Source organism: Falco naumanni, chromosome Z, assembly GCF_017639655.2.
Source record: "Falco naumanni isolate bFalNau1 chromosome Z, bFalNau1.pat, whole genome shotgun sequence".
Taxonomy (NCBI): domain Eukaryota; kingdom Metazoa; phylum Chordata; class Aves; order Falconiformes; family Falconidae; genus Falco; species Falco naumanni.
The window spans coordinates 57,595,829-57,622,720 of record NC_054080.1 but is presented as its reverse complement, the minus strand read 5'-3'; the positions used below and the strand labels follow the sequence as shown (position 1 = coordinate 57,622,720).

Below are 26,892 nucleotides of genomic sequence, written 5' to 3'. Positions count from 1 at the left end.
AGCATGTCACTTCTTTCATATTGCATACCTTGTAACAACTAGAACAATCTGTTGATGCAAAAAACATTCCATCTTAAAAGGCACATGCTCCTTTATAATGAAATAGTCAGAAGTTTAGCTAGACGAATGCTGCAAGTACATGCTCCATTGTTTTCTAGTATTTTTTGTTGGGATTTGTTAGGCAGGAAAAGTGTTCAGGTAACACTTTTTGTGTCACATATCACAAGGTTACTCCAAGTCCACTGCAAATGTCTAAAACGAATGTCTTAGTCTGTTTCTTCCCATGAGTTATTTTCATTTCATCTATGCCTTACCTACATAGCACAAAGAACCATTTTTACAATGGTCAGCTTAATTGCAGCTGATAAACAATTTGTGCTGTGGCAAAATTTCACATAGGCGCGTTGGCCTTGGCTGGCCACCAGGTGCCCACCAAGCCGCTCTGTCACTCCCCCTCCATTCTTCACTGACCTTAGTGTCTCCGTAGTTGTTGCTCCCACATATTCTCACTCTTCCCTCCCTGCTACTGTTGCACAACGGTTTTTACCCTTCTTAAATATGTTATCCAAGAGGGGTTACCAACATCGCTGATTGGCCCAGCTTTGGCCAGTGGTGGGTCCACCTAGCAGCCATCTGGAACTGGTTCTGTTTGACATGGAGACAGCTTCTGGTGCTTTTCACAGAAGCCACCCTTGCAGCCCTCCCCCACTATCAAAACCTTGCTACATAAACCCAATACAGTAGCAAGTGCGAATGTCCTCGGCCAAAATATATTTATAACCCTGCTCACGGGCTAAACCTAGGTGCACAGAAAAACAATAGAACTGCTGAAAAATGGTCCTTCACTCTGTTGGAAGCTTAAAATGGTAAGTATTCTGTCAGAGGAGTTACTGAGGATGCAAACTGCTCTTTAAGAAGCAAATAAAATAAACAGATCGTATCTGCAACATTTCTGGAAAAAACTGAAGCACTTTTCATGACTGATAGACAATTGTTTAATAGCATAAGAAGAAACTCACTAAGTTTATGGTGAAAATCCAGTGAAAAAACAATGTCTAACATTTGCCTAGGGTTCACATGCATTTGACAGCTTTTATGTTTTGGGAAATTTGCATTTGCATTACAGTCAGGAATACATAACTAAATGGGACTTCAAACTACAGGTTTTTGATTTACTACCAACCAAATGTTTATCCTCTCTTCCATGAAACATCTTTAGTTCTCTTGTTGCATTAAGGTGTTTTACTGGGAAAAATCTGGAAATCAAAATGTGATTTGTATAACAAAAAGGTTTAGGCATCTGCTGGACTATACTGCAACCTGCTCTCAACCTTCACTCTCCTTAGGAATGAGTTATGATATCAGATAATTCTCAGACAGCGGCACGTCTTTCCCTTACAAGGAATCCCTGCACTGTTTAGAATCTGGCATAACTGTTACTGTAAGGAATCTCTGGGATGTTGCAACTAAGTGGTCCCCAGATAACCTGCTTGAAAAATCATTATATTTTTAAAAAATATCGTTCTATAATTCAGATTACAACACTTGCAAAAAAATGAGAGAAAAACTAAAACTAGCTCAGCTTCACTTAATAGACTAAGAGTCATTGCCCAGCATTTATCACCAGGTATCTCAGCCCTTGACATTCCTGTTTTGTTAGATATTACACAAACATACTAAAATTGTTGGTCCTGCCTCAAAATGTTTACAGTCACACGATCAAGGAAAATCATCCACTAACAGTAAACAGGGGTCAAATTGCTGAGTGTTCCTTCTGATTAAAGATGAAAACCTGTAGCCATTGTTATTACAACGGAATTGCATTACTCATCAACTTATTACAATATTATTGCATTACCTGTGGTTCCTTATTGTGTTGGCTAGGATCCTTTTCATAACTCTCTGCATAGATACGGAGAGTAGCTCTCACATGGCTAGAAGCACTCATTCTGAAGATCAGCCTGGAAGCATCTGTAAAAACAATCCGCAGCCCCTATGGGAGAAGAAGGAGCAGCATATATGTAATGCGGCAGTACATTTGCAAATCACAGTTCACTGCTTTAAAATGAAAAGTGAAAGGAATGGTAATTTGGATGCAATTCCTTACTTTGGACAAATGATTTATTACTCTTTTTTTTCTCCTTCTAAAGACTAGAAATGATCTTGCGTATTCCTTCCCACTTCTCATAGCAAGGACCCTCTTACTGCTGTTTTTACTTTCTTTAGCTGATTTGTTCTTGCTCTGTGTGGCAGGGCACAAAATCAATGGCCTGAGAAATAGTTATAAGATCAACAAGGATCAGTGGCCTAATAAACAGCTACAGGATCCCAGGACCAAAACCCAGTTGTCAGTAGTGAATACAGAAGACGGCATCAGTTGCTACCCCTCACATAACAAGCATCAAGATCAGAGTACAAGAATTTCAATGGAAGTCTGTAGTACAACTTGGGAAACTTAATTTAAGATGTTAATTAATTTCAACTACTCTAATTAATGCACATTAACTGTGTATTGAACAAAAAGGATTTGTTATTAATTAACTGTGAATTTGCTCTTTACTTCCATCTTCACCTCTTTTTTTCTTTCCTCCTCCTCCGTTTTGTGTGGCATACATGAATACAGGTTTCCACAGAACACAGACCATATACTTGGATCCACAGTCAACAGACTTTCCATACAGGAAGGCTATTAATGTTAAAGGACTAAATTGCACAGTTAAATAGTTGTGGTGTTTCAATAATCTACCAATTCTGCACTAACACACAGTCTAATTACCTTTCTGTAAATGGTGCCCTTAGGCTAAGCAAGGCTCCGTGCCGGGTCCTGCAGCTGGGTCACAGCAGCCCCACACAGCGCTACAGGCTGGGGCAGAGCGGCTGGAAAGGGCCTGGTGGGAAAGGGCCTGGGGGTGCTGGTCAGCAGCCGGCTGGGCATGAGCCAGCAGGGTGCCCAGGTGGCCAAGGAGGCCAGCAGCACCCTGGCTGGTGTCAGAAGCAGTGTGGCCAGCAGGGCAAGGGAAGGGACTGTCCCCCTGCACTGGGCACTGGTGAGGCTGCACCTCGAACCCTGTGTTCAGGTTTGGGCCCCTCACTGCAGGAGGGACGTAGAGGGGCTGCAGCGTGTCCAGGGAAGGGCAAGGGGCTGGGGAAGGGTCTGGAGCACAAGTCCTATGATGAGCAGCTGAGGGAACTGGGGCTGTTTAGCCTGGAGAAAAGGAGGCTCAGGGAAGACCTCATCACTCTCTACAACTACCTGACAGCAGGTTGTAGACAGGTGGAGGTAAGTCTCTTCATCTCACTTCTGCCAGGATGCTGTTGGCCTCCCTGGCCACACTGCTGGAAAGAAAGGGGTAAATCTTTCTCCCTCTTGTCCCTGAAAGCAACAGGACAAGAGGAAACAACCTCAAATTATACCAGGAGAGGTTTAGATTGAATATTAGAAAATATTGAAGTGCAGTCAAGCATTGGAACAGGCTGCCCAGGGAGGTGGTGGAATCACCATCCCTGGAGGTGTTTAAAAAATGTGTAGATGTCGTGCATGGTTTAGTGGTAGACTTGGCAGTCCTGGGTTAATGGTTGGACTTGATCATCTCAAAGGTCTTTTCCAACCTAAATGATTCTATGATTCTATGATTTTAAGCGCGACCTCCACTATGCAGTCACTGAACCTTATTTGCCCATTTTAGTTCTGCTGTTGTCAAATGCCTAGTGCATAAACTGAGATCCTCGTTACTTTTAATGGGCAGTAAACCATTAAAAAATGGGAGAAGGGAATTAAGAGAGAAGCATTTTATTCTTCCAGTTTCTTCAGCAGCTTGAGAAGACACTGACCTTAGCAACACAGTGCTCCTATATCCTAAACTATAAGTAGAAACTTTTGTTTCCTTAGGTATATGCCAAAACATCTTCAACACCACATAAAGCATTGTTTCATTGATAATCACAGAATCTTAGAATGGGTTGGTTGGATGGGACCCTTACAAACCTAGTCCAACCCCCCTGCAATGGATTAGGTTGCTCAAAGCCCAGTCCAACCTGACCTTGAATGTTTCCAGGGATGGGGCATCTACCACCTCTCTGAGCAACCTGTTGTGTTTCACTGTCCTCGTCGTAAAAAAATTTCCTTCTTATATCTAGTCTGAATCTACCCTCCTTTAGTTTAAAACCATTACCCCTTGCCCTATCACCATAGGCCTTGCTAAAAAGTTTGTCCTCATCTTACTTACAAGCCCCCTTTAAGTACTAAAAGGCTGCAATAATGTCTTCCCGGAGCCATCTCTTCTCCAGGCTGAACAACCCCAGCTCCCTCAGCCTTTCCTCATAGGAAAGGTGTCCCATCTCTCTGATCATTTTTGTGGGCCTCCTCTGTATCTGCTCCAACAGGTCCACTTATTTCCTGTGTAATGCTCATAAACACTAGAAAATATACAACAGGAAAATGGATAAAGGGTTGGATTAGATGGCTTAAGAGATATTTTCCATCTCTTAACTGGTGACACCCTAAAACTCTTTTCAGGTACTAGTATGGTATTATATATTAATTTTAACATGTTTCAGCAACATAAGTTTATCTAGAAGCCTCAAAATGTACAGCATAAGTGACAAACATAGAAAAGCTTACATTTGGAAGATTGAGCCTTAGAGTTTGTTTTTATAATATTTGCTATTAAGCCAACTTCGTAATGAGATGGTTCAAGTGATGCTAATGGGAGTTTTGCCATTGATTTCAAAGGAATCAAGATTTCACCTTGGACACCTAGATTTATATAGAAAGTTTTTTATGATCTGATCCTGTGCACAAGGGGCTGTATCTTGCTGAATGCTCATTACACTTAACTTTATGGCAGTGAAAAGAAAGAAGATAAAAGGAAGTTTCACAGTTCTGGGTACCATTTGTTTTGAATGGTTGTCAAACCCAGGACCAGCAGCACAAAGTACAGAACATTAACATCAATCAGCTTTAGGAGAGAAGGAAGGGAGTCTGACATATCTGCACAAAATTGAAGTGTGAACATAACAGCATGTGAGTCTTCCTCTCCAAAGACTGAACAAGCATTTTACATATTCCTAGCAACTCCCACAATGACACGACTAGCAAGATGACTTGAATACTCTTCCATATACTCCCTGTTTACCTGGCAACAATAACACTAACATATTGTTACTTGGTTTAGCACATCTGAAGTCTCACCACTCATTAAATTACAGTCTTCAGAATAAAAAGGATTTATAAACACTCCCCATAACTCTTTCCCATAATTCCATGACGCGAAAATGCTCCACCAAACTACAGCATCTGTGGCCAGTCTGATGTTACAGTTAACAGCACTTGGGTTGTTTATGCAATATAAATAGACACAAGACCAGCATTCAGACAGTTGACTGTACTATTTCTGCCATTATTTTATTCATTTTGCATTTCTTAGGGACACATGACTGACAGTATTGATCTTTACACATGCATCATGACAGCTAGTATTTGTCTGTAAGACTAGGACTCCTGCCATACTGCAGAAGATACTCTGTACAAGGGAATTACAGAGACACAATGGCTGTACTCCTTAAAAAAAACCCAGTTATTTAAGCACTAGCAAAGTTTTTCACTCAGGAAGGCCACAGAAATCAATGAGAGCTATTAAATTTTTACATTCCTCACTGTTTTCTGGAAATTATACCTAAAAGCTGTGAATTACAAACATTTGGTTAAACCAAAAAGAAAATCAGCCAAAAGCACTGTTACCAAATAAATATAAAAAAGCATTGCCTGGAGAATAACCTGTCACTCTGGATCTTGTGTAAAGACAAAACCAAACAGGGTTTCACATCCTGTTACAGAATATCCAGTCTACTACGTGAAAATTTTCCTTTTTGACATTTCTGAGCTTTTGTGGTCAGCAAGGTCAAAGCAAGCCGGTGAAATTGCAAGCAGCCTACTCACTGTTTGTCATTATGGTATTTTTTCACCTCACATAAACTTCATTAATTTAAAGCCAGATATTTGCCATTTTTTATATAGAAGGTGTCAGCTCCATGAGACATGAAATTTTAAATGCAGAAGTTACAAACCAATGCAAGAGGAAAAGAAAGAAGAGTAACACACTGAAAAGCCCACAGGACAGAGTAACTTCCAGTTTTAATAAAATAGGGCACACTATTTGTCACCAAGAATGTTTTCTTATGGGGACAGATAGTTTTGCCCTGGGAGGAAGTCAATGAAAAGGTTCAGTACAGCTCTGAACATCTGCAGATATTTAGTTTAGGCAAATTGGGCCTGCTAATGGATATTAATGAGCTGTGTGGAAGCTCCGAAACAAAATTATGTTCCATGGTTAACCCAGTGGCTTTGAAGCTGATGTGATGAAGATGGAGCTTCACAGGGATTTCTCTGTCTTACATGACAATCAAGTTAAACACCCTGATGTACTAGTATCTATGAAGCACTCAGACACTAAACCTACTACATACTGTACTATGTAGTTTGATTTCCAGTAGTCTGGTATTTTTTCCAGTTACCAATTTAATAATTAAGCAAATAATAATGCATTAGCATAAATCAAGTTAGTATGAACACAACTAAGCAGCAAACTTAAAGCAAAATATCTCAGGATTTGGAAAAACATTATTAAAATATAATGGCAGGGAGTACACCAGTAAAAAATCTACCCTAGCAGCAATACATAAGACACAGAGATACCTACATAAATTAGGAGCACGCAAAATGGCTATACTTTTAATTCAAAATACTGTGATTATAACAATTTTTATTTGCTCCTCTGTGGACCCTTCAGTGTTCTCTACAAGCCACATTCAATACTCTGACAGGAAAATACTTCTTGAAATGTCATTCTGAATAGAGAAGAATTTTTGCCTTATCTCTGGAGAGTTAACTGAAATAGCTTTTTTCCAACCTTTCCAATGCCTGATTCCTGACTCTTGCTCAAACTGAAACACAAAACCCACAAGACTACATGCAGAGCCATTTACACCCCCAAATCTAACACAGGAGTGAGAAAATACTAATGAACTTTTAATAACAAAGCCCTAGAGTTTTATTATGTGAATCTTAGAATATACGAACGCTTCATTAAAGAGCTCAAAGTTAACCATTATAGTAAGAAACTTGTAATTCTTATCCTTCTAATTCAGATTTCACACAAAAATGCAACTGGTATAATTTCTGCTTGGAGGATCCTCAGGATCAGCACTATTACATGCTCATGTGTGCAAAGGCTAGCACAATAAGACTTTAAAAATTAAAACAGTCTTCAGGAACAGCAGAACATTTAATTTTACGCCTTATTATTGCACTGTGATAAACAATATTCATGGGTTTCAACAGTCAGTATGAATCAGAAGCTAGAGTCTGTGTGTATTGTTTGCTGCCTATTTTGTTGTCGTGCTTGTTTTCTGAACCTGCTGTTTATTAACACCAATTAATTATCATGTAGCCAGCCTCTCATTCATGAGACATAGTGCAGTTACGCTGAATATAAATCTCTTTCCCCTGCCTACTGGGGAACAAAATTTTTAACAAGTTCCTGAAAACACAGCTGCATGAAGCTCATGACAGTCAGAAAGGGGCATCTGCATTTACATGAAGAGCCAGCTACCTGAGGAAAATGGTAGCAGTGAACTGTTGTTTCGTTGTACATGCAGAATCCCACCAAGGCTGCAGACACATGAAGCCAGGAATGTGTCCTTGCCAAAAGACAAACTGCTTGAACTGTGCTCTCAATAAATACGTGTTTCTCCTATGTAAAGACATGCTTTCTGGTTTTGTGGGCTCATTTCTGGAGTCCATTTGAAAACAGGCCAAGTCATGTTGCTCTGTTTGTGTAACACGGTGATATGATTAGCAATTATATTCCAATTTAGGACAATGGCTTTGGCTGAAAAATGAGGGAAAGAAAAGTGCACTGAAAATTCACAAGCTGTTTTTTAAAAGTACAAGGGGCACAAGTCTGCCATGCCTGTAATTTTCCAGTGGATTTGAATATGACAATATCCTCCAATCTTGTTTCATCAGTAATACGCACAAAGAGAGTAGCTCAGTGGCAGGTGGTCTGCTTATGTTTTCTGGATGCAATGATGAATGGAAACTATAAAGACTCTGAGTAGAATGGCACGACAATAGTTTTAATGCCTTGTAATATCATTTACTAGGGTCTGATCAGGTCAAGTAATTTACAAACCAGAGAAAGTAAGACAATAAAAATAAACAGCATTAAATCAGAAAACATTTTAATATGAGTCATAGCTCATATTTAAGATGTTTGAATATACATTTACACCTGGCAAAGTACATGGTTAGTTTTGAGCACACAATGACATTCTAAACACTGAAGGCTCAGTTTGAACTGCAGTTCTTGATAGTAAAGAATCTCATTATGGATACAGCCCAGAAGGAACAGAGAACCAGTTATTTGGTCTAGAGAAGTCAAACATGCCCACATATGGTACAATCCACTGAAGTCTTCTGCATGCTATTGGCTACAACAGATACTGTGCTTTAATTTTGCAGATCCTGTGGATCATAAAAAGCAATAAAATTTAGCTTTTTTTGTCACGTATAGCAAGTGGAGATTTCAGACAGAAAACAGAAAAAGCAAGATTGTCTTTCTACGTAACACTTTGCATTGTTCAGGAAAGGGAACCCTTCCTATATGTGCATTGCTGGCAACAGGGACTCCTGCATATGCCCCTCCTACATTCTGTTACGCTAGTGCCTCCAGTTTTGCACAGTAAGTGCAAGCGAAACCAGAGGTGGATTATCTTATCCAGAAAATCTAATCTTAAGTAGGAAATGCGGTATCTATCAGAGCAAAGAAAACACCATCCTATAAATAAATGGAGAGGTTTGCCAGCCAAACGTTAGAAACAACACTGTTAGAGACAATATGACAGCCACAAAACTTGGCTACTCCATCACTACAACCATACCTGTCTTTTGGTCACAGTGCCATCCACAGGATCTATGTACTCAAAGCTGTCTGTTCTTTCCACACTGTAGATATTGTTACCCACAGCAAACTGCTGATGACTGAATGATTTGTCAGTGGTCAAAGCTTCCAGGTCTCTCATTATGAAGTATGCTGTTCTGGGTTCCAGTGCTTCATAATCAAACCTTGCAAATATATAAAAAAAGTAGAACCAAGAAGTAAGTCCCTTGCAGCTGAGGAAACATTTCTGCTTTCACAGAACTCAATATACTCACAGTCAGCAATTTTGTGCTCACTTCAAAAATTAGAGGTGGTCCACTGAAGTACTGATTGAGAATTAAACCAGCACATGCATGCAATGTGCAATGAGACAATTATGTGTGGGCATCACAGCTCTACATTGGCCACCTGACTTTGAGTCAACAGAAATCATTTAGAAAATGCACAGTTTCTGAAGTAGCATAGAAAATGCCATTGATGCACAGCTAGCTTTCCAGGACTAAGGACAGAATCTGTGCAGTGCTCAACAGTCATGTGAAAATGAGAAAACTTCGCTACAAGTTTTGAGGAACTGGTGTGTGAAAAGGACCTTATGGATATGTAAACTCTTATGTGTTAAGTCTATTCTGAGAGAAAGAGAGAGGCAGAAGCTAAGATGTAAATGACAGAATTCATCCTTTTGAGACCTTAATAAAGATAAGTAGATGTTTGGAACTTTGGAGTTCTCCTGATTTAACAGTAAGCATAGTTCAAGTTCTCACTAAAATTGTCACATGGAAGCATGTACAGAAACAAATGCAGGAGTAAATCTTGCTGGGATTTTAATTTTTTTTCAACACCATGTAACATGCCATGCCTACAGATTCCACAAGTAAGTAATTCAAATCCTTCTACCATTCAATATCAGAAAATTTAATTACTGAGATACTGTAAGTGACATACATACTTTGCTCCTTCAGTAAGTAAATAACTTCTGCTGCCACTTACTCATCATAAAAAACCTCCCCACAGAACAGCGGTAATTTGTGGCAGATTTTCATTCTGTGGACACAGTAAATGCACACCTAAATGCAGCTGAGCACAGCTAAACAAGCCATGGTTGCAGCAGAATTGTCCTATCAACTGCATAAGTTCCTGCGCCTTTTCCTCATTTTTCTCACCTGCAGTAGTAGTGCCGGCCAAATTTTGTCCAGTGATCCCTGACAATCTCCTCCACGCTCTGCCTTCTAGCTGCTAGGATTGAAAGCCAGACTAGCACAGCCCACAGTCCATCTTTCTCTCGAAGGTGATCAGACCCTGAAGAGGCATACATAAAGCACATTATTTGGTATCATTGCAAATCAGAAAACAAAGTAAGAAGGCTGGGCATATGTCTTACTTAACTTTGTATGTCACATAACAGTAATCAACCATACTCTGGTATGTTCCAGAAAGACCACGAGAACTAATGTTTAAAATGTGATTTATTTATATATGCAAAGTCCATACTTCTAAGCTTACATACAAAGATGTACAAGTACCTGAATAGAAATGGTAGTAGCAGGTAAACATTTTTTAGTCATGATTTCTGCTCACTGACATACAGGGTGTTTTCACACCTCTGGTACTATTTCCCAGAACTGGGCCAGATATGCAAACCCCTGGCCATAAGCCAGAATGTTCTAAGTTATGTGAGTCGAGTTCAACAGCATCTCCTTATCTCTGCTCATCCGCCATGCTAAAGAGAAAGAATTTTCCTATTTAATCAAAAATGAAGATTTCCAGAATGTTCATGACCTCCCATCAGGATAAAAAACAAAAGCCTAAAAAAAATGTTTCTGGGGAAAAAACCCACACAACAGAACCAAGAGAATAGTACTTTTTCCCCTTTCTGTATTTCTCCATACCTCTCAGTGGTAAAGATGTTTGGATGCTCAATTCTAAATCACTTCCTAGGTTTAGAAGAAAGAGATTGATCCAACAATGGAGACTAGGAACAATTTTGGAATACCTCACAGGATTTAGCACATACTCTCAGATACGGGAGGCACAAGTTCACGTCTATTATCTGAAATCAAAAGAGCACAGACTTGATCTTGCACTTCCCATGTCCAAAGTCAAAATGCCAACTTGAAGTAATAGGTTGCTCTGCAACAGACATGTAATGTATCTTAACCAGAAATGTTTCTATGAGGCTAACCTCTGCCCGTTAAAACTGGAATGTATCAATCAGCAAAAAGTTTCAATACAATCAGTATTTTCTAACAAAAGACCTTCATGGGAAGATTCTTGGTCATCTCAGCAAGTGCCCCCTCCTTTTGGATAATTTAGAACAAACTTCTGTGGCAATATGTATCTAACCCAGATTACCAAAAAATCACAAGGAAGCATGAATAAGAATTAACACAAAGTTAAGATTGAAGACACCTGACACTCAGTAGATACTGATGATCACTACATAAGCTAAGACACTCAAGAAACTTGAAGAGACATCAATTATGTGGCCATTGCTCTGGCATAACAATACTAGATTTGGTTGAAGTTTGTTATCTGCAACCTTATAATTTTCTGTCTAGTCACACGTTACTGCAACCCTGAGTAGAAAGCAAATGCAGTAATTCAGAAGTTTTGTTTCCTCCATGAATTACCTACTAGTCACAGAGGCAACCAATTTAACTATCTGTGCCTTTAGAAGATACGTAGCAAAATCCTCCAGAGGAATCTACAGTCTTTGGTTGAAAAGCTGTTCTATGAAATATCCTCCTTCCTCAAACAAAGTAATCCTGTGGCAGCAAGACTACTTTGCAGTGCTGTAGTTTTACCTAACAGCCTGCAGGGTTCTTCAGAGTCATCTGTCAAAATAGCTGCATTTTGCTACTGGCAGAGGACATGGTCCCCATAACATAAACTGATGCACTGAAGCTGTTAATCCTGTGAAAAACTGTCAACAGAAAATTAAAGGCATATAAGGGAAAAAAATGAAATGGGCAGAGAGCAACCATGATCCCTAGGGTTTCAGTCTTGACATACATCTTCCAGTCACCGCTGCTGCCTTGGACTTGCAGTTCCTCTTCTTGGGAGAGAGCAACAGTCACGGTAGTACCTGCTACTCACAGATTTACTAAGAACCCATCGTCCTGAGCCTGCCGCAGCTCTGCCTGCCACTTCTTGTGTCATGTTCAACCCTGGGGGTGTAGACCACCAACACCCTGAATCTAGCAAGTTAACCATCACAGAGTTAATTACACGCAAACTGCTACTTCAGCACAATACCTGAGTTGTGTAGGAAAGGTTACTGAACACTTGTGAAGAGGAAAAAAGACTTACACAAAGATTGTTTGTATCTACAAGTTAGGTAATGCAGAGAACAAGGACATTGATACTGTAGATGGACGTAAGAGCTGAGACAGATGGTAAGGTTCCTTTGCATTTGCAAAGCAGCTGTCATGATGGTAAGTATACCTCCTTTCCACCACTTTGTGTCTGCCTTGATCTGCAATCTGCGAGCTCTCTGCAACAAGGGCAGTCCCCTGCTACATCAGCCAGAGCTATGGGCTGGTCCTCAAGTTGCTGCTGTAGGAAGAGCAACAGCTCGCTCTGTTCCCTGCTCCGGAGTCCCGGGTGCTGTGAAAGAATGGAGTGCCAGCTAATCAGGAGAAAAAGGGCAGGGTTATTTATGAGCTCTCATAGCTTTGCAAATAGCTTCAGATAAGGAGCTACTGGAAAGGAAAGCAAATGTCCCTCCGCAGGAAGACAGCCCTTCGGACAATCGGGTGTTCACCTTTTCTGCTCCTGTGAAGCGACAACACCCTAGATCAGTTGAAGGATGCCCTCCACAGAAACACCAACAATATGCCCTATGGATAATAAAGCCAGCTTACTCGTAGGCAAAGCAGATGGCACAGTCAAGATTATTGTTACTGTAGCCAATAGTCTGTTCCCAGATAATGGTGCAGGTTTCTGACATTGCCACCAAAAGAGAGCTCTAGAGACATGCCTGGGGACCTGGGGACAGGGGTGGGCTGAGGCCAGGCCCGGGTGTGGGACCGCGGGCAGGCCTGGTGCAGGGGGCCCACAGCCAGGCAGGGCAGTGCTGTGAGGAGCTGGGCAGCGGCCCTGCTGCAGCATCACTGGGGCAGGGGCTGGTGGCCCCAGGCACTGACACGGGGTCCTGGACAGTAGGCAGGGTGGGGCAGGGCCCTGGTAAGAGCAAGATCACCCCACCATGGCTGTTCCTTCCCTTCTTAACCTGCCTGCCTCTGCCATTCATCCTTAGCACTGAAAAACTCAATTGCACCTAAAAAGTCTTCTCTGTTGCTGATATTACCAGCAACTTAAAAGGCTAAGTGTCTCAACAGACACCAGCAAGAAGTGGACACATGGTACTGAGCTAAACACCTCAGCAATTTGTCCCAATGTAAATGATCATTTACTCTCGTTGTGTAACACTCCACCAACTGCAGGCTAACAAATGGCGCAGGGGAAGGCACAGCATCTGTTCAGCAAAATGGTCTATACGTCATGACAACTGTGAAATGGTCTGAAATGAACACCAAGGAAGAGATGTATTTCGATTTAACAAATACTTCAAGTATGTTTTATTGAACCAAAACGGTCCAGTGAAACATGGACAGATGAATTTCTGGAAAGCGTTTCGCTGTGCTCTAAGCCTTGTTCTGGCACAGCTTAAGTTCATAAATCTATATGAAGAGGGATGAGTGCATACATGTTTCATTCTTATGATCCATTTAGCAGCATTGGCATGTGTCTGCTGTGTCCTTGTGTGTCCTTCAGGACATACAGATTGTTGCTTTTCCAGGAGAACGCACTGGAAGAAAGTAATCCAGAGGCAAAAGTCTGGGTGGAAAAGATGGAAAAAACCCAACTGTTCAAGAATTGAAAGTCACCAATTAAAAACTCTAGGCTGGTGTGAGTACAGGGACAATAATCCCCTGTGCCCAAGAAGTGTCTCTGTTCATTATTCTTAGCAGGAGGAGAACTGACAACTGGGATTTCTCAGAACTTGTTTATTCCCCCTCTTTTATTTCACCAGCACATCCATCAACCAGGTTACTATATGCACATATGTTGTCCTATTTATTTCCCTTCTTTCTTTTAGCAAATCAAAATCTATTGCTACAGCTCTGTTAGCCAACTCTGGTTTTCACCTACTGTACCACTGTCTGTAGGTGTCTTTGCTCTCTCTCACGTATTCCTACCGCCCAGCTCACACAGCAGAAACTCCAGGGAGGGAGCTCGTTCTGCTGCCTCAGTTCATTCTCCGTTGCTTTACAGATCCAGTATCTGCTGCTGTGCACCTGCAGAGGCAGAGCTGCCCTATGCAAAGGAATCAAGTAAAAGGTGCCTTGCAACTACAGATTCCTGAGACTGCAATACTAGTAGTCTCCTGACTTCCCAAAGGCTCTCAGCAACCTCAGCATAATACTCAGCAATACTTTTAATTGAAACATTCAAGGCTTTAATCAATTCCAGGCTCTGATTAAGGAGCTGAAGCAGAAAGAGACAACAGAACCGAGAAGTCAACAAGTATTTTTCTGATTATCCCATTATATTTAATTTGCCATTGGTAAGGGAAATTATAATAACTGCAACTACTTTGCCAACTTATTTTTAAGTTAATTTGTCACATATTTCTCCATGTAACAGTAGCAAAAGTTATTTTTTACTACTGCAACAGTCAATTGCTAAGGCTAGACTCAGAAAAAACAATCTGGGGAAAACTCTGAAAGCATTTTCCTATTCATAAAGAAATGCTCTGCTTAAACAGGCTTAAAGTGAAGTCCTGAGAGGCAGTAGCCTGAGAAACAAAATATGATCATGCAACAACGTTCATATTAATGATTTTTCTGATACTGGAAAGCTGTTGGACATGCAGGCTGTCTTTTACATGTGTAACTTATTCTGTATCGGAGATCTCAATTTCTGATAGAGACAGTAAGAAGACATGTTCATGAAGAAAATGCAACTGCTTTTCCCTAAATTAGTCACCTCTGTCTAGCATACCACATTCTGTAAATGTGATTTTACAGTAAAAATCTGACTGACATAAGTATTACAAACTCATGGTAAACCATTTTGTTTGTACACACTTTGAGTCTTACAAATTTATCATTCAGCAATCTGAAACTTGACAATATTTTAGGCAAATAGATATTTAGGGGCATTCTGATCTGTTCCTTTATTCAAGTTAATGAGATTATTTTAGATTTATGTTACTGTAACAGACACCAGCAAACAGTTCTTTTAAGGCTTTCATTCATTTCAGCAGCAGCACATTTTTACATTCTCCACTAGTTCTTCTTCCACATAATCTTGCAGGAGAAGGCAGCTGATGTTAATACCATGTGGAAATTCAGACATGAAGCATGCAAATTTATGAAAGATGCAGCAATTATTGAAGTGTCTTAAACTGCAAAGAGATAAATCAGCCATAGAGCTCCCCGAATCCTGATTAATAGTTTGCTGATGAAATTTAGAAACTAATTGCTGATGATGATGCCCTTCTCTGAACTGTGTCCTGGGCATTAGTCATAGAACCAGAAAGCTATTAACCTCATCTGACAAGCTCTCCACACTACTACATAAATGGAAGAAGTTTTTAAAGCACTGGTTGAGCTCCAAGATCAGCTGCCAGAAAACAAGGCTGGGAAACACAGCCGTATGGGATGTTTTCAAAGTCTTTTTTCCTTTTATAGCAGAAAATTTGCTTTTATTTACTTCCCAGAGCAAAATCCCTTATGTTGTAAAACCAGGGCTCTGTATTATTTGGAAATTCCAGCTAGGCTGGATTACCTGTGTATACAAGCAATTGGTCTCCAGTGCTATTCGGTTAGTTTGACGATCTGTAAAACTTTCTCTTGCACAAAACAACAGATTTCCCACTCAGATCAGCTACACAGTACATTTATTTAAATATTCCATGCTGAAAGCTAAAGAACTGCCAAGTTTCAGTACCCTAAATAGATATGATTGAGGGAAAAGATGTAAAATTGATTCAAATGCCCAATACTGGCAGAAACTTGTGAGGGTCACGCAGCTAAGGACATTATTAAAAGATTCGCAATAAGGTAAATATTTATTGCTAAAAACAGCCCACATCGCTGAAGTATTGGTCATCTACAGACCAGACTGCATTTTACAAATAAACCTCACAGCATATGAGATATTTTCAGACAGCTGTATTTAATTTAAAGGTTATAAGAAAGCTAAGGCAGGGAGAAAAGCAAAATTTAGGCATCATAGTCATTGCATAATTGCCCTGTAGGCACTGTCACGATTCATTTACACAGCAGCTACACATGCACTGAGGAATTTAAACCCAGTGCTCCAACTGTCTGGATGCCCATGGGATTGAGTCTTGAGGGTTCAGATTAGCTTTCAGATGGCATTGGCTTAAATGGGAGGTCAGAAGTGCTGCAAGTACAACAAAGTTCATCTGTCCAGAATGTGCCGGGATGCACAAAGTGAATATGCTGTAGTGTAGCTCTCCATGCTGGCCAACAATGTTACTGAAGCATGTTTAGAATTCATAAGAGACAGAATTTATCAGGAATCTGAAGAATTAATGACAGGATATGAGAACGAGATTAAGACAGGAACAGAGAGAGTGCTAGGAATGCAGAGACTAGTCTGAGGTCAGGAGATAGGAGCTGCAAAATCTGAAGAGAGGCTATAGAACAAAATGCAATTGTTTTAGGACCCCACAGAAGGATACAAGCAAAGGAAAAAAGTCAAGTGTAAGAACAGAGAGAAGTTAGAGGAATTATCTTGCCTACCTAGAAGAACAGACAAACTCCAGAGGCCCTTCCTCGACCTCTGTGAGACACCTGTCCCTCTTTCCCAACTTAAAAAAGCATCTGATACTCAGGGTAATAAAGTGATGCCAACACAGATCACAATGCCCTCCATGTTTCAGTAGATCAAGCTCTGAAATCACTTCTCTTGTTTCCTATATAACTGATGAGCAGGGCTGAAGTCCACCAACGCCTGGGATGGCCTGCTTAGCAGGACCTGAATGTGCCTTTCCAATATGCCAGGGAAATTTGACATTTGGCTTTCTTTATAACTGCACCATAAAATTTTAATGACAAGTCTCCTCAAAGGAGACAGGCCTTCTACTAAGCAACCAAAGATTCTTCCCTCTCCCCAAGACAGAAAGCATCTGAAAGAGTTGCACTCAACATTACCAGATGACAAGGGTCTAGGAGCCTTACCTCCCATGCAGAAACAGGCCTGAGGCAGGGGTTTGTCATGGCATACAGAATCCACCCCTGCTTGCTCTACGTACTTCTACGGGTAAAACTGCACCAGCAGCAGATGCTGCACACTGGGGGCTAAGGCACCCACGCATACCTCAGCCTACGGGAACTCACCACCAAACCCTTACTAGCTCCTTCCAGTCAAAACCCACACTTCCCTTTCTTCAGCTTGATGATGAAGGCAGCAGGTTTTTTCTAAATAATCTGGGTGCTCATGAGGTCATACTGATTCCTCAAGACCCGCCCAAGTTTCCTGGAAATATCTGATTTTGGATGAGCAGGAGGAACTTCAGTATTTAGAGGGAAGGGATACAGAAACGGCCTGGTGAAAAAGCATCAAAAAGCAGTGAGAACTGAAAACTCCCCAGCCCAGACCTCTCATGAGCAAATGGAGAGGCAGTCTAACCACACATCACTACAAACGGCAGTACATTATGAAAAGTATGAGACTGCCCTGCCCCTCTCCAAGTCAGAATTCACTCAATGACCTTGCAAAACACCTTTTGAAAAATATCTATTGAAAACATACATTCAAGACAATGCAAATCTGTGCCAGTCACAGCAATTAAGCCAAGACATCCAGGCTGATCATCATGGGACACTGGTTTCCATTCACAGCAGAAAGAAAATAAATGTCCATTACTAATTTAAATTCTTTTACTTTTTACAGATAGGCACCTAAAGAAATCTAACACATTTTTGGTTCTTCCATAGAGTCCACCCAGATATGTAATATATAACCACCCAGCAAAACATAGAATAAATTAGCCATGCAAATGGTTAAGTTATTCTATGTGTGCTCATTCAAAAACACTTCTAACATAACCCTACTAAAACTAAAAAGAAGAAAGAATTTCTGTGCCAGAATCCAGGAAAGGAAAAAAAGAAACACTGTGAATTTTTTTCAGTTTTTCTCATAAACCAAAACCGTGTTTGTGCAGATCTACAGACTACGTATTTTAATTGTTTGCTCTAATGCTTCCTGTCAGTACTGAATTCATGAGGGCTCAAATTTGTCTTTCGTTCTGCATTCTATTGTTTGACTGGTTCTTGGGACAGATAAGGGAGAAATACTTAGGGAAACCACAGATGCTAATGTGTAACTTATATTCTTTTAATGATGATTTTATCTGAGTTTTGAGTAATTGTGATGTTCCAAAAAGGGACACCTGCAACAGGTTTGATTAACCAAACCATTAGACTTACCAATCCTCATATTTTGTACAACAGATCACATTAAGAAAAAACATGGGGTTTCCACATTAGGAAAAGACTATTACGGTGGAAACAGTGCATTACTTTCAAGTCAGAGAAGAGTGCCAGGCACCTCCAAAAGCTGTCTGGGCAGTGCTAAGATTGCCTATGGCTTCTCAATGTTCATCTTCCAAATTTTTCACGCCTCAAGGTACCGGTCACTACAGCTGCAAGAAGATGCTCACTGACAGTTCTCTGTTCCAGCACAAGACAAGTTAATTTGCTGATTCTTTTGGCTTTGACTTAAGGCACCCAGGAAAACTAGAAGTTTGCATTAAAAGTCTGTGGAAATTTTTCATTATGTGTTACTTACCAGTGCCAAAGCTTTCCTCTCCACAAAGTGAGCAACGTCCGGAGTCCATGAGATTGGAAAAATACCTCCATCCTGTTGGTGTCTCATACACAGGAACCTTCATTATTTTTGCCACTCTGGAAAATCCACAATAAAATACCACATTATTAATAAAGGGCTTTTTTTACATATGGCCTGAGACCATCTGAGGAATATTCTAGGTCTTGCTACGTCTTCTGACAGCTGGGCTATAAATGAAAACAAAAAGCAAAACCCAACCACCAACAGATCAACAGCACCATTCAGAACTCATCCTTGTCTCAGAACCTGACTTCAACAGGAACCCAGCTATGTTTATACACTAAGTATAGTATTTTGGAAACTGTAGGACCTCGGCTCAATAGGTTTTACCAGTATCTTTCGCTTCTTAACAAGCAAGAAACATATATATCTATAGATACACAGTTTTGTTATTCTAATATTTTAGTGAAAGTTAAAGCATCATGCTGAACTATGTTCCTTTACAAAACACAGGCAGCCAAAACCAATTATGCTTGAAAGACACCTTTACTTCTGTTCATGTGTTCAAAGCCAAGACAATACAGTAATGTTTCCATGATGCAGCACCTCATCAAAAAAAGCTTTCCCAGTCTCAGCCTGAGTCTTAACTTACTTTCGCTGTCTCCTCTGATGCACTCCCACTAGCTGGCTGACCTGCCACTTTTTTCAAGAATCAAAATAAACAACCATAGAACCTGGGTATGTTTTCCCTTCCCCAGGTTGTTAACTGGTTATTGCTTTCATAAAGTATAATGAAAAAAATCCTTTATTGGACTAAAAAACAGGAAAGAAGAAAAAAGCAAATCCTCTAAGGCATGTACTACCTAGCTGGGATTTACATAGACTGAGTATTACCATTCTTCTTGTTTCTAATTATATTTGCTTGTTTTCACTTTGTGCCTAGGATTTTCAGAGCCAATTGGTTTTTAATATGAAAAATAAGACTTGAGATACAGTCAAGCAATCTGACTGACCAAAAAGGACCTACGATGTCCCTAGAATTGCTGCAACTATTGCAGCTAACAAACATTTTCTAAATTCCACACCCACAGAATACTTGACATGAGACAACTTCCATAATTTTAACTGCAGTCAAGCCCAGGCAAAACAGATTGGTCAAAGTGGGATTCAATGTGCTTAACACAATCCCCACCTAGAAGTTATGTGTCAAGTTGAAAGCAGTCACCTCCATGATCAACAGAGACACACCTGTTTTCAGATGGTCTGTCACTCTGTTTTAAAGCAGGTGCATAAAGTAGATGGGATGAACAGTCCACATATGCAAACACTGATCCTTTCAAAACCTGGTACAGAAATTTACCTAAATTACAGTTCAGCCATTAAATTCTCCCTGAAATCTTTAAATTGTTCATCAGCGTGATCATAAGTCTCCAAATTCATTTTTTTAAATGTAATAACTATCCACTGCTATCTAAGCCTCTTCTTATTCAGCCTAGGTGTTAATTTTTGTACTTATAGATTACATGTAATAAGAGTGGGTTTTAAATGAGATACAACTAAGAATTGCTGATACTTATTTGAAAAGAGGTTAAAAGATACCTGGGGAAAAAAAATAATCAAAATGTTTAATCCTAAGCTTGATTTTCAGGTCCCTAGTTTAGCAGTAGACCCAAGCGTATACCTCCTTGTGTTTATACAGCACTAGCTGTATTATTTGCCTTCAGAAATGCTGTTGCATAAAGGAGGTTATACAGTGCTGAACAGGTTTCTGGCTGGCTCTGCAAAAAGCAAGAACATAAAAGGATTCAATCTCTGTGTGACAGAAACTACAGGCTGGGAACAGGATCGTACTGCCAAAAAGTAGAAAACAATCAAGCAGAAAACAATGGTCCACATGCTGGAAGAGCAAAACCAATTATCCTGAGGTAGCCTAACAATACAGCAGGAATATGTCTGCTTGCAGAAATGTTCCCATATCCTGGTACTGTTTTTGGAGAAGGAAATCCTTTCCCTTTCACTTTTTTGTATTCCTCTAGTCTGGGGACAAACAGCCTCAGATGGATATATCTTGACCAACACCAAAGGCTTCTGAGGGGCTGTAAAGGTTTTCAAAGATTTCTATGCAATAGGCTAGCACTGAAAATACAGATGTTGATTCTGTTGACATTGGGCTTACTTTAAACTAGGACAAACAAACAAACTAACCAACAAACATAACACACATATAAACATACACAAAGTTGATACTGAAATATGGCAGATTGCCCCTTGTAGTATTCTTTTGTTCTTGACTCTTAAGACCTTAAGAAGAGCAAATAAGTAGAAGTACACTGGAAATCAAGCATATTCATTTTTTATTGCAATTTTACTGATTGAAAGAACTGCCACTGGAAGTCTCAATAAATGCAGAATGTGCCTTTATGCAACCTATGGATATTTAAGGTGAATAACCCCAGAAAATATGAGAGGGGTTCCTACAGGAAAGTGCAAAAAAATTCTCAAAGCTGCAGGCTAAAAGAAAAAATGTGCTGCATCAGATCAAACAAATAACAATGCAAACTACAGGAAATATCCTCAGAGGAAGGAAACTAATATTCTGGAATTGGAAAATTACTAGATCTTCAAAGCCAGGGAAAACAGATTAAATGAAGGAAGGGGGAGGGATTTTTAATGCTCCTACATCTATATTTTTCTAGAAATGAAATATAACTGGTATGACTTCAGTGCAGAGAAACTAAAAAAAAAAAAAAAAGTATCTTCATTTACCAAAACTGTGTGACAGTAACTACAATCACTTTATGATTACCAAACTGCTTTCTTGTAGACAAAATGACAAAATCAGAGCTTCCAGTCACTGCTAAAAAGTAGCCAGTTCTTTTTTTTTTTTTAAGTGCCTACTGAGACAAAAGGGTAGCTAATTTGGAAATCAGTTTCTATGTATGACTATGTATGACTGAAGATTTCCAGCACTACCTAATGCAGCATATGACTTCATGACAAGCTTGAAAGATACTATGGAAATACTTTATTCTGCTAGGCAAACAAATGCTTAGGGTAAGGGTTTCTGGAACTTGTAATTCTGCAAGAACAATTGTTTGTGAGTCACAGTCAAGGTTTTTATCAATAACAAATTACAGATCCACTAATAACAGTCTTTGATGTTTTCAGCAATGTACCTTCACAGGACAGTTCAAACAAGTCTAAAGATGTACAGCTTTTTAAGCTTCTTTTCTTTCTGTATGTTTACACTGGAGTCCCTAAATTTGGGCAGTTAGAAATGGAAAGTCAAGTGGTTACCATAATATGAGATCTCTTGGTCAGAGAGGATACTAATTCCCTCAGAAAGTGAGTTTTGGAACTGGTGCTGTAAAGAGTTTGTACCTTGCAGAGGTCTCACTCATCGGAGTAAATTTTGCACATCCTTATATAGATGTGTAATGCATCATCACCAAGATACTGATGCAGTAGTGCTCCTGTAAGGGTAATATCTCATCTCCAAGTTCTCTCAGAGAAGGTGTTAGCTGTCAAAAGGCCCAACTTGATGGATGGAATATATTTCCAGAGCAAATAAAAATAAAAACAGGAAAAAAATGTGCCATATGAATAGGTTCATTTTCCTAGTCTAGTTAAAGCAAAGACATTCTATTTATGTCTAACCACACAGCTGATATACCTGTGTTTATAGGTTCCATGAGCATGAACTATGTGGAAGGAATACAACAAACTGTGGACATTCTGGTTCTTGTCATCTCAGACATTTAATGGGACTGACTTCAAAGAGTAATCTTGCTTGCTTTCATTGTTAAGTGCTCACTACATCAATGAGATCACACAACAAAGTTTCTTCTCTCTGTGTGCTGTGCTAATTAGCTCCTGCTGGACTGGGAAACAGTATTTACACTTAGACCTAAACTGAAGGACAATCACTTTAGTTATTTTGCCCATACCAGAGCTAAGGGTATTTATGTTCCCAGTATGCCGAAATACTAATTAATGAGAAAGAAAAAAACCCAACAACCAAAGAAGAGTAAACTGTACTTTTTACAATTACACATATTATTTAAAACCCTATTTTGTGAATTTCAAAAAAGCAGGAGCAGTTGTTTTTAAATGGAGAGATAATGAAGCCACTTGAAAGAAAAATATAAATTCTTGTAAGGTTGAATTTACCCTCCTGCTGTACAATGTCACTCTCGTTTTTATTTTGAAGAGCTACTCCCACACTACCTATACTGACCACCAACTTTTTATTAAAACGTAAGGAGAACACATACAATGCAACCATGGAAAGTAGTCTGAGTTACTTTACCACTAGGCAACAGAACTACTGGAGAGTTTAGTACCAACACAGAACTGTTAAGCCAGTTCTTAAACTCTGCGAAGTTACCAAAGCATGAGCTAGCCAGTTCATAATAAAGTTAAGAATGAGTATAATAATAAACTTCATAATGAAGACCAGAACTTTTGAAAATTTCCTGTCAGAAAAAAAACCACCACTAACAGCTAATTCTAAAAACTGAAAGCCTTAACAGACTAACATGAAAAACCTACCTGTTCTGCTCCAGGCAACTGGACTATTTATCGTACAGCGGTACATCTGAATACCCCAGACCTTCTTTCTTATAATTCATAACCATATGCATGTCATCTAACTAGGAAAACAGAGTGTATGGGACTCCTGATAGCCCGAATGATTTTCCTTGGAATTACAGTAAAAATATTATCCTGCTTAAACTGTATAAAAAGATGACTTTCCACCAGAAAAAAACACGTTCTTTTATTTAAAAGGGTTAAGGGAATATCCTTGTGATACCTTTCTTTCAGTTTTCAGTGGAAACAACAGACTTTTTCACAGATGGGCTGCTAGAGCAAAGTGGTCCTTGAAAGTATCTCACAGTCACTGTGGTTTTGACTCACTTCAGAGAATTACCCTGACTTCTGCTAAAGAAAGTCAGAGGAAAGTTTACTCCAACCTATTCTCTACAATGCCACAAAAAATCCTCATGAATACACATTGTTCAGATAAAACAATTGGCCTGCAGCAACCTAACTTTCTTGTGCCCAGTGAAACTTTTATAACTCCTGAGAACAGATCAGTCAATCAAACAACATTATACTGCCAAAGTCATGTCACCCGTTCACCACAAAGGTAAAGGTCACAGCACTGGGGGCCCTTCTCTGGCAGGTCTCCTAAACTGTTGTAAATGACTAGCTAGAGTTGTACGTTGTAGGTGAAATGCTGGCTAGGGTAAACTGTAGCATCACATCCATCCTGGAGTCATAACCTGGACGAAGAAAGAGATGTTAATGAAAGAATAACTAAAGAAGCGGCTAGTGCATGTCCTTGTCTCTTGTCTTCCACCACCGGTAGGTATCAGCTGCACATGTGAAAGATGCTCACAGAAACCTGGGATGAGCAGGCTTCAAAACAGACTGGCGCTCCATGGACACATACTTTTCAATGCTACTCCTCTTTGTGGAGCCAACACTCAGGTTGACAAGGTGCTGTAATTCAGAGACCACCAAGTCTGACTCTGCAGGAGGGCAAGCACTCTCATGCCCTAACAATCAGGAACTGAAGGAATTTGTGGGACAGACGTGGGCCATTGATGGGTACTGTGTGGCAGCAGCATTTCACAAGACATCAAACCTCTGTAATGGTATTTTTCTGAATTACTGGCTATAGAAGAAAATGTTTTCACACTACGTCTTCTAAACCTCTACTTAGCCACTGAAGTAGACTGTGTTATCTAATCTCCAGCTAATATATGCCTCATTTGATTTAAGGCCTGAAGGGTATTTTACTTTAAAGACAAGACTACAGCTTTACTGAAACTAAGAAAACCAGTTTTTTGTCCCACTTCTGTAGCCTTTCTTCACACAAAGAATAAAAAATATCTCAAGTAAGGATCTGCATCTGATTTATCAAGAAAATAATTTCTCTAGCTGAAAATAACAGCCTTCACATAGGCTAACTTTAGCAGACAAATGTATTTTATCTGATATTTTACTGCCTGAGATGCTTCAAATTTTTTGTAACACTGGACACTTCTGAGACCAAAACAAGTGACTTACGTTTGTCTAGATCAATTTTTCCATCCCTTTATTAGAGATCCCGCTTTTGCTATTCTCTAACCATATAGTACAGTCTCTGAATTGATGGATTTACTGAAGTGTTCTTGCAACCAGACCTGAAATTTCATGGGTTCATTCTTTTGGAGTACTTTTGGAGATACTAGTTATCTCATTCCCTCACCAACATTCACATTTCTTTTGCAAAGCATTGTTTTTTAACTTCATTGAAAAATTAGACACAATATTCATTGCCTTTTTAGCCACCATGTCCCTATCCCATTCTCACTGTGTGATGTTTCCACTTGTTCTTTCTGTGATCTCTTCTTGTGGATGCTTTGCTACTTCCTTTCTCAACTTTGGAAGTCTAATTCAGTTCACCTTTGGTCAGTTCCCTCTTCTTTCTTATTATTACTCAAGATGCAGGAGCCATGAACTAAATGTTTTTTAACTTTTTTCTTCAGTCTCATCTGTTTCTCCTTTTCAACAATGCAACTCCCACAGCCTGTGAGAAATTCACAGCAGTAGCAATGACAGCACCAGCACTGGCACCAACTGTAGTGTGAAATGGATGTTCTGCTTCTGGATGTTTTCACTCTCTCTGTACTGCCTTCCCTTAAAAGGCTTCAACAGCATATTGTGCAAGGAGCAGAACTAAAACAAAAATCACCCCCCTTATATGGTCAAGTATTACAGTGTTACTGCTTCCAAGCCTTTAATTTATTAAGCAAAAAGCAGAGGAATGCTAAGCTTTCGCACACAACACAGATAACCAGGACATATCACTAAGATAAGACATAAACTGCCATAGCTGGCAGAGAGGCTGTCAGGACCTGGAGGGGGGGAGTTAGTAGACAAATTTCTTTCTGCTTTCTAGTACGTTAAATACGTACGATAAAGATCACAGTAGCAGAAATTGACAAACAAAAAGCAGATGAAGACACTTGAGCTATAAAGGATCTAAAAACATCTGACTTTTTTGGTTTTGCTTCCTCCCCATCCCTGCAAATTCGTAATCCTAAAATGCTTCTGCAGGTGGACTAATGGTACACTGAATTGAGGTCTAGTGTTCAGGGGTAGTTCCTGTCTTGAAAACTGATAACTTCAGGTGGATTTCTTTGGCTGACAACAGTTCTAAGGATGGTTATGGATTGCTAATTGCAGAAATCATCTCCGTGTTAGATTATATTCAGGACAATTTGAATTCCCTTTCTGTCAATGGAGCCTCCTGGCACTCATGTAACGTAACTGCAGTACCAACTGTTTCAATATCCTCTTGTGCCTCTCAATCTCACATTGGCCTTTCCCTATGCTTGAAATCTTTCAACAGCAAAGCTAAAAATTATAGCAGCAGAAAGGCAAAGTCCTATAAACACAACCCACTTTGCTCATGGCTTATAACACACAGCAACCAGACATACTAGAAACTTGTCTGAGCTACATGGAAGACATTCTTGTCCAGTACAATCACCGCTATAATGCAAGGACATGAACCACGGTGTGGAAGGTCAGCCCCTTGGCTTTAAATATCTAAACCAAACAAATGTAAGGCTTAGGATCTCCCTTTGGGCCCTTCAAGCTCATTGGACTTGTTCTGTCTCCTGCAGGAGCAGACTTGAAAAGGCTTGCATCATCACAAGGACAGTTAGAACACTCATCAGAGAACTCAGCCTCCCAAACATGCACAGAGTGGGTCCCTGTGGTCATTGACACCCCTCCTTGCCACCTATAAGCCATGGTGCGAACACACAGCTCAGTCTTTCACACCATCCAGTTTTCCTGCACACAGACTCTGTAATATCTCAGGCAAATGTTACAAGCACCTTGTGCAACATACCAGAAAGACAGCACTCTTAAAATTATTTGAGACACTTTACAAAAAAATGGTAAATGAATTTGTGTCCCAGTCCCAACTTCATGATTCAGCCCCAGGGGGTAAAAGTAACTTCAAGTGCCTGACTTCACAGCCACCTACAGAGCCAAGGGAGCACTGCAGAACCGAGTACGTTTGCAAGCAGGGCAACAGCTGCAGCACAGCTTTGCTGCAGATCTCCGA

General features: G+C 39.9%; 1 protein-coding gene across 1 annotated transcript in view; it reads right to left on the bottom strand.

Annotated features, from left to right (window-relative positions):
* PGM5 (phosphoglucomutase 5) overlaps positions 1-26,892 on the bottom strand; it is a 78,442-nt gene that overhangs the window by 11,432 nt on the left and 40,118 nt on the right. The window contains exons 7-10 of the mRNA XM_040580719.1: positions 18,765-18,880; positions 10,100-10,235; positions 8,941-9,124; positions 1,859-1,993 (exon numbers count right to left, since the gene is read on the bottom strand). Coding sequence (XP_040436653.1) covers positions 1,859-1,993; positions 8,941-9,124; positions 10,100-10,235; positions 18,765-18,880 — 571 coding nt within the window. The remainder of the gene's footprint in view (positions 1-1,858; positions 1,994-8,940; positions 9,125-10,099; positions 10,236-18,764; positions 18,881-26,892) is intronic.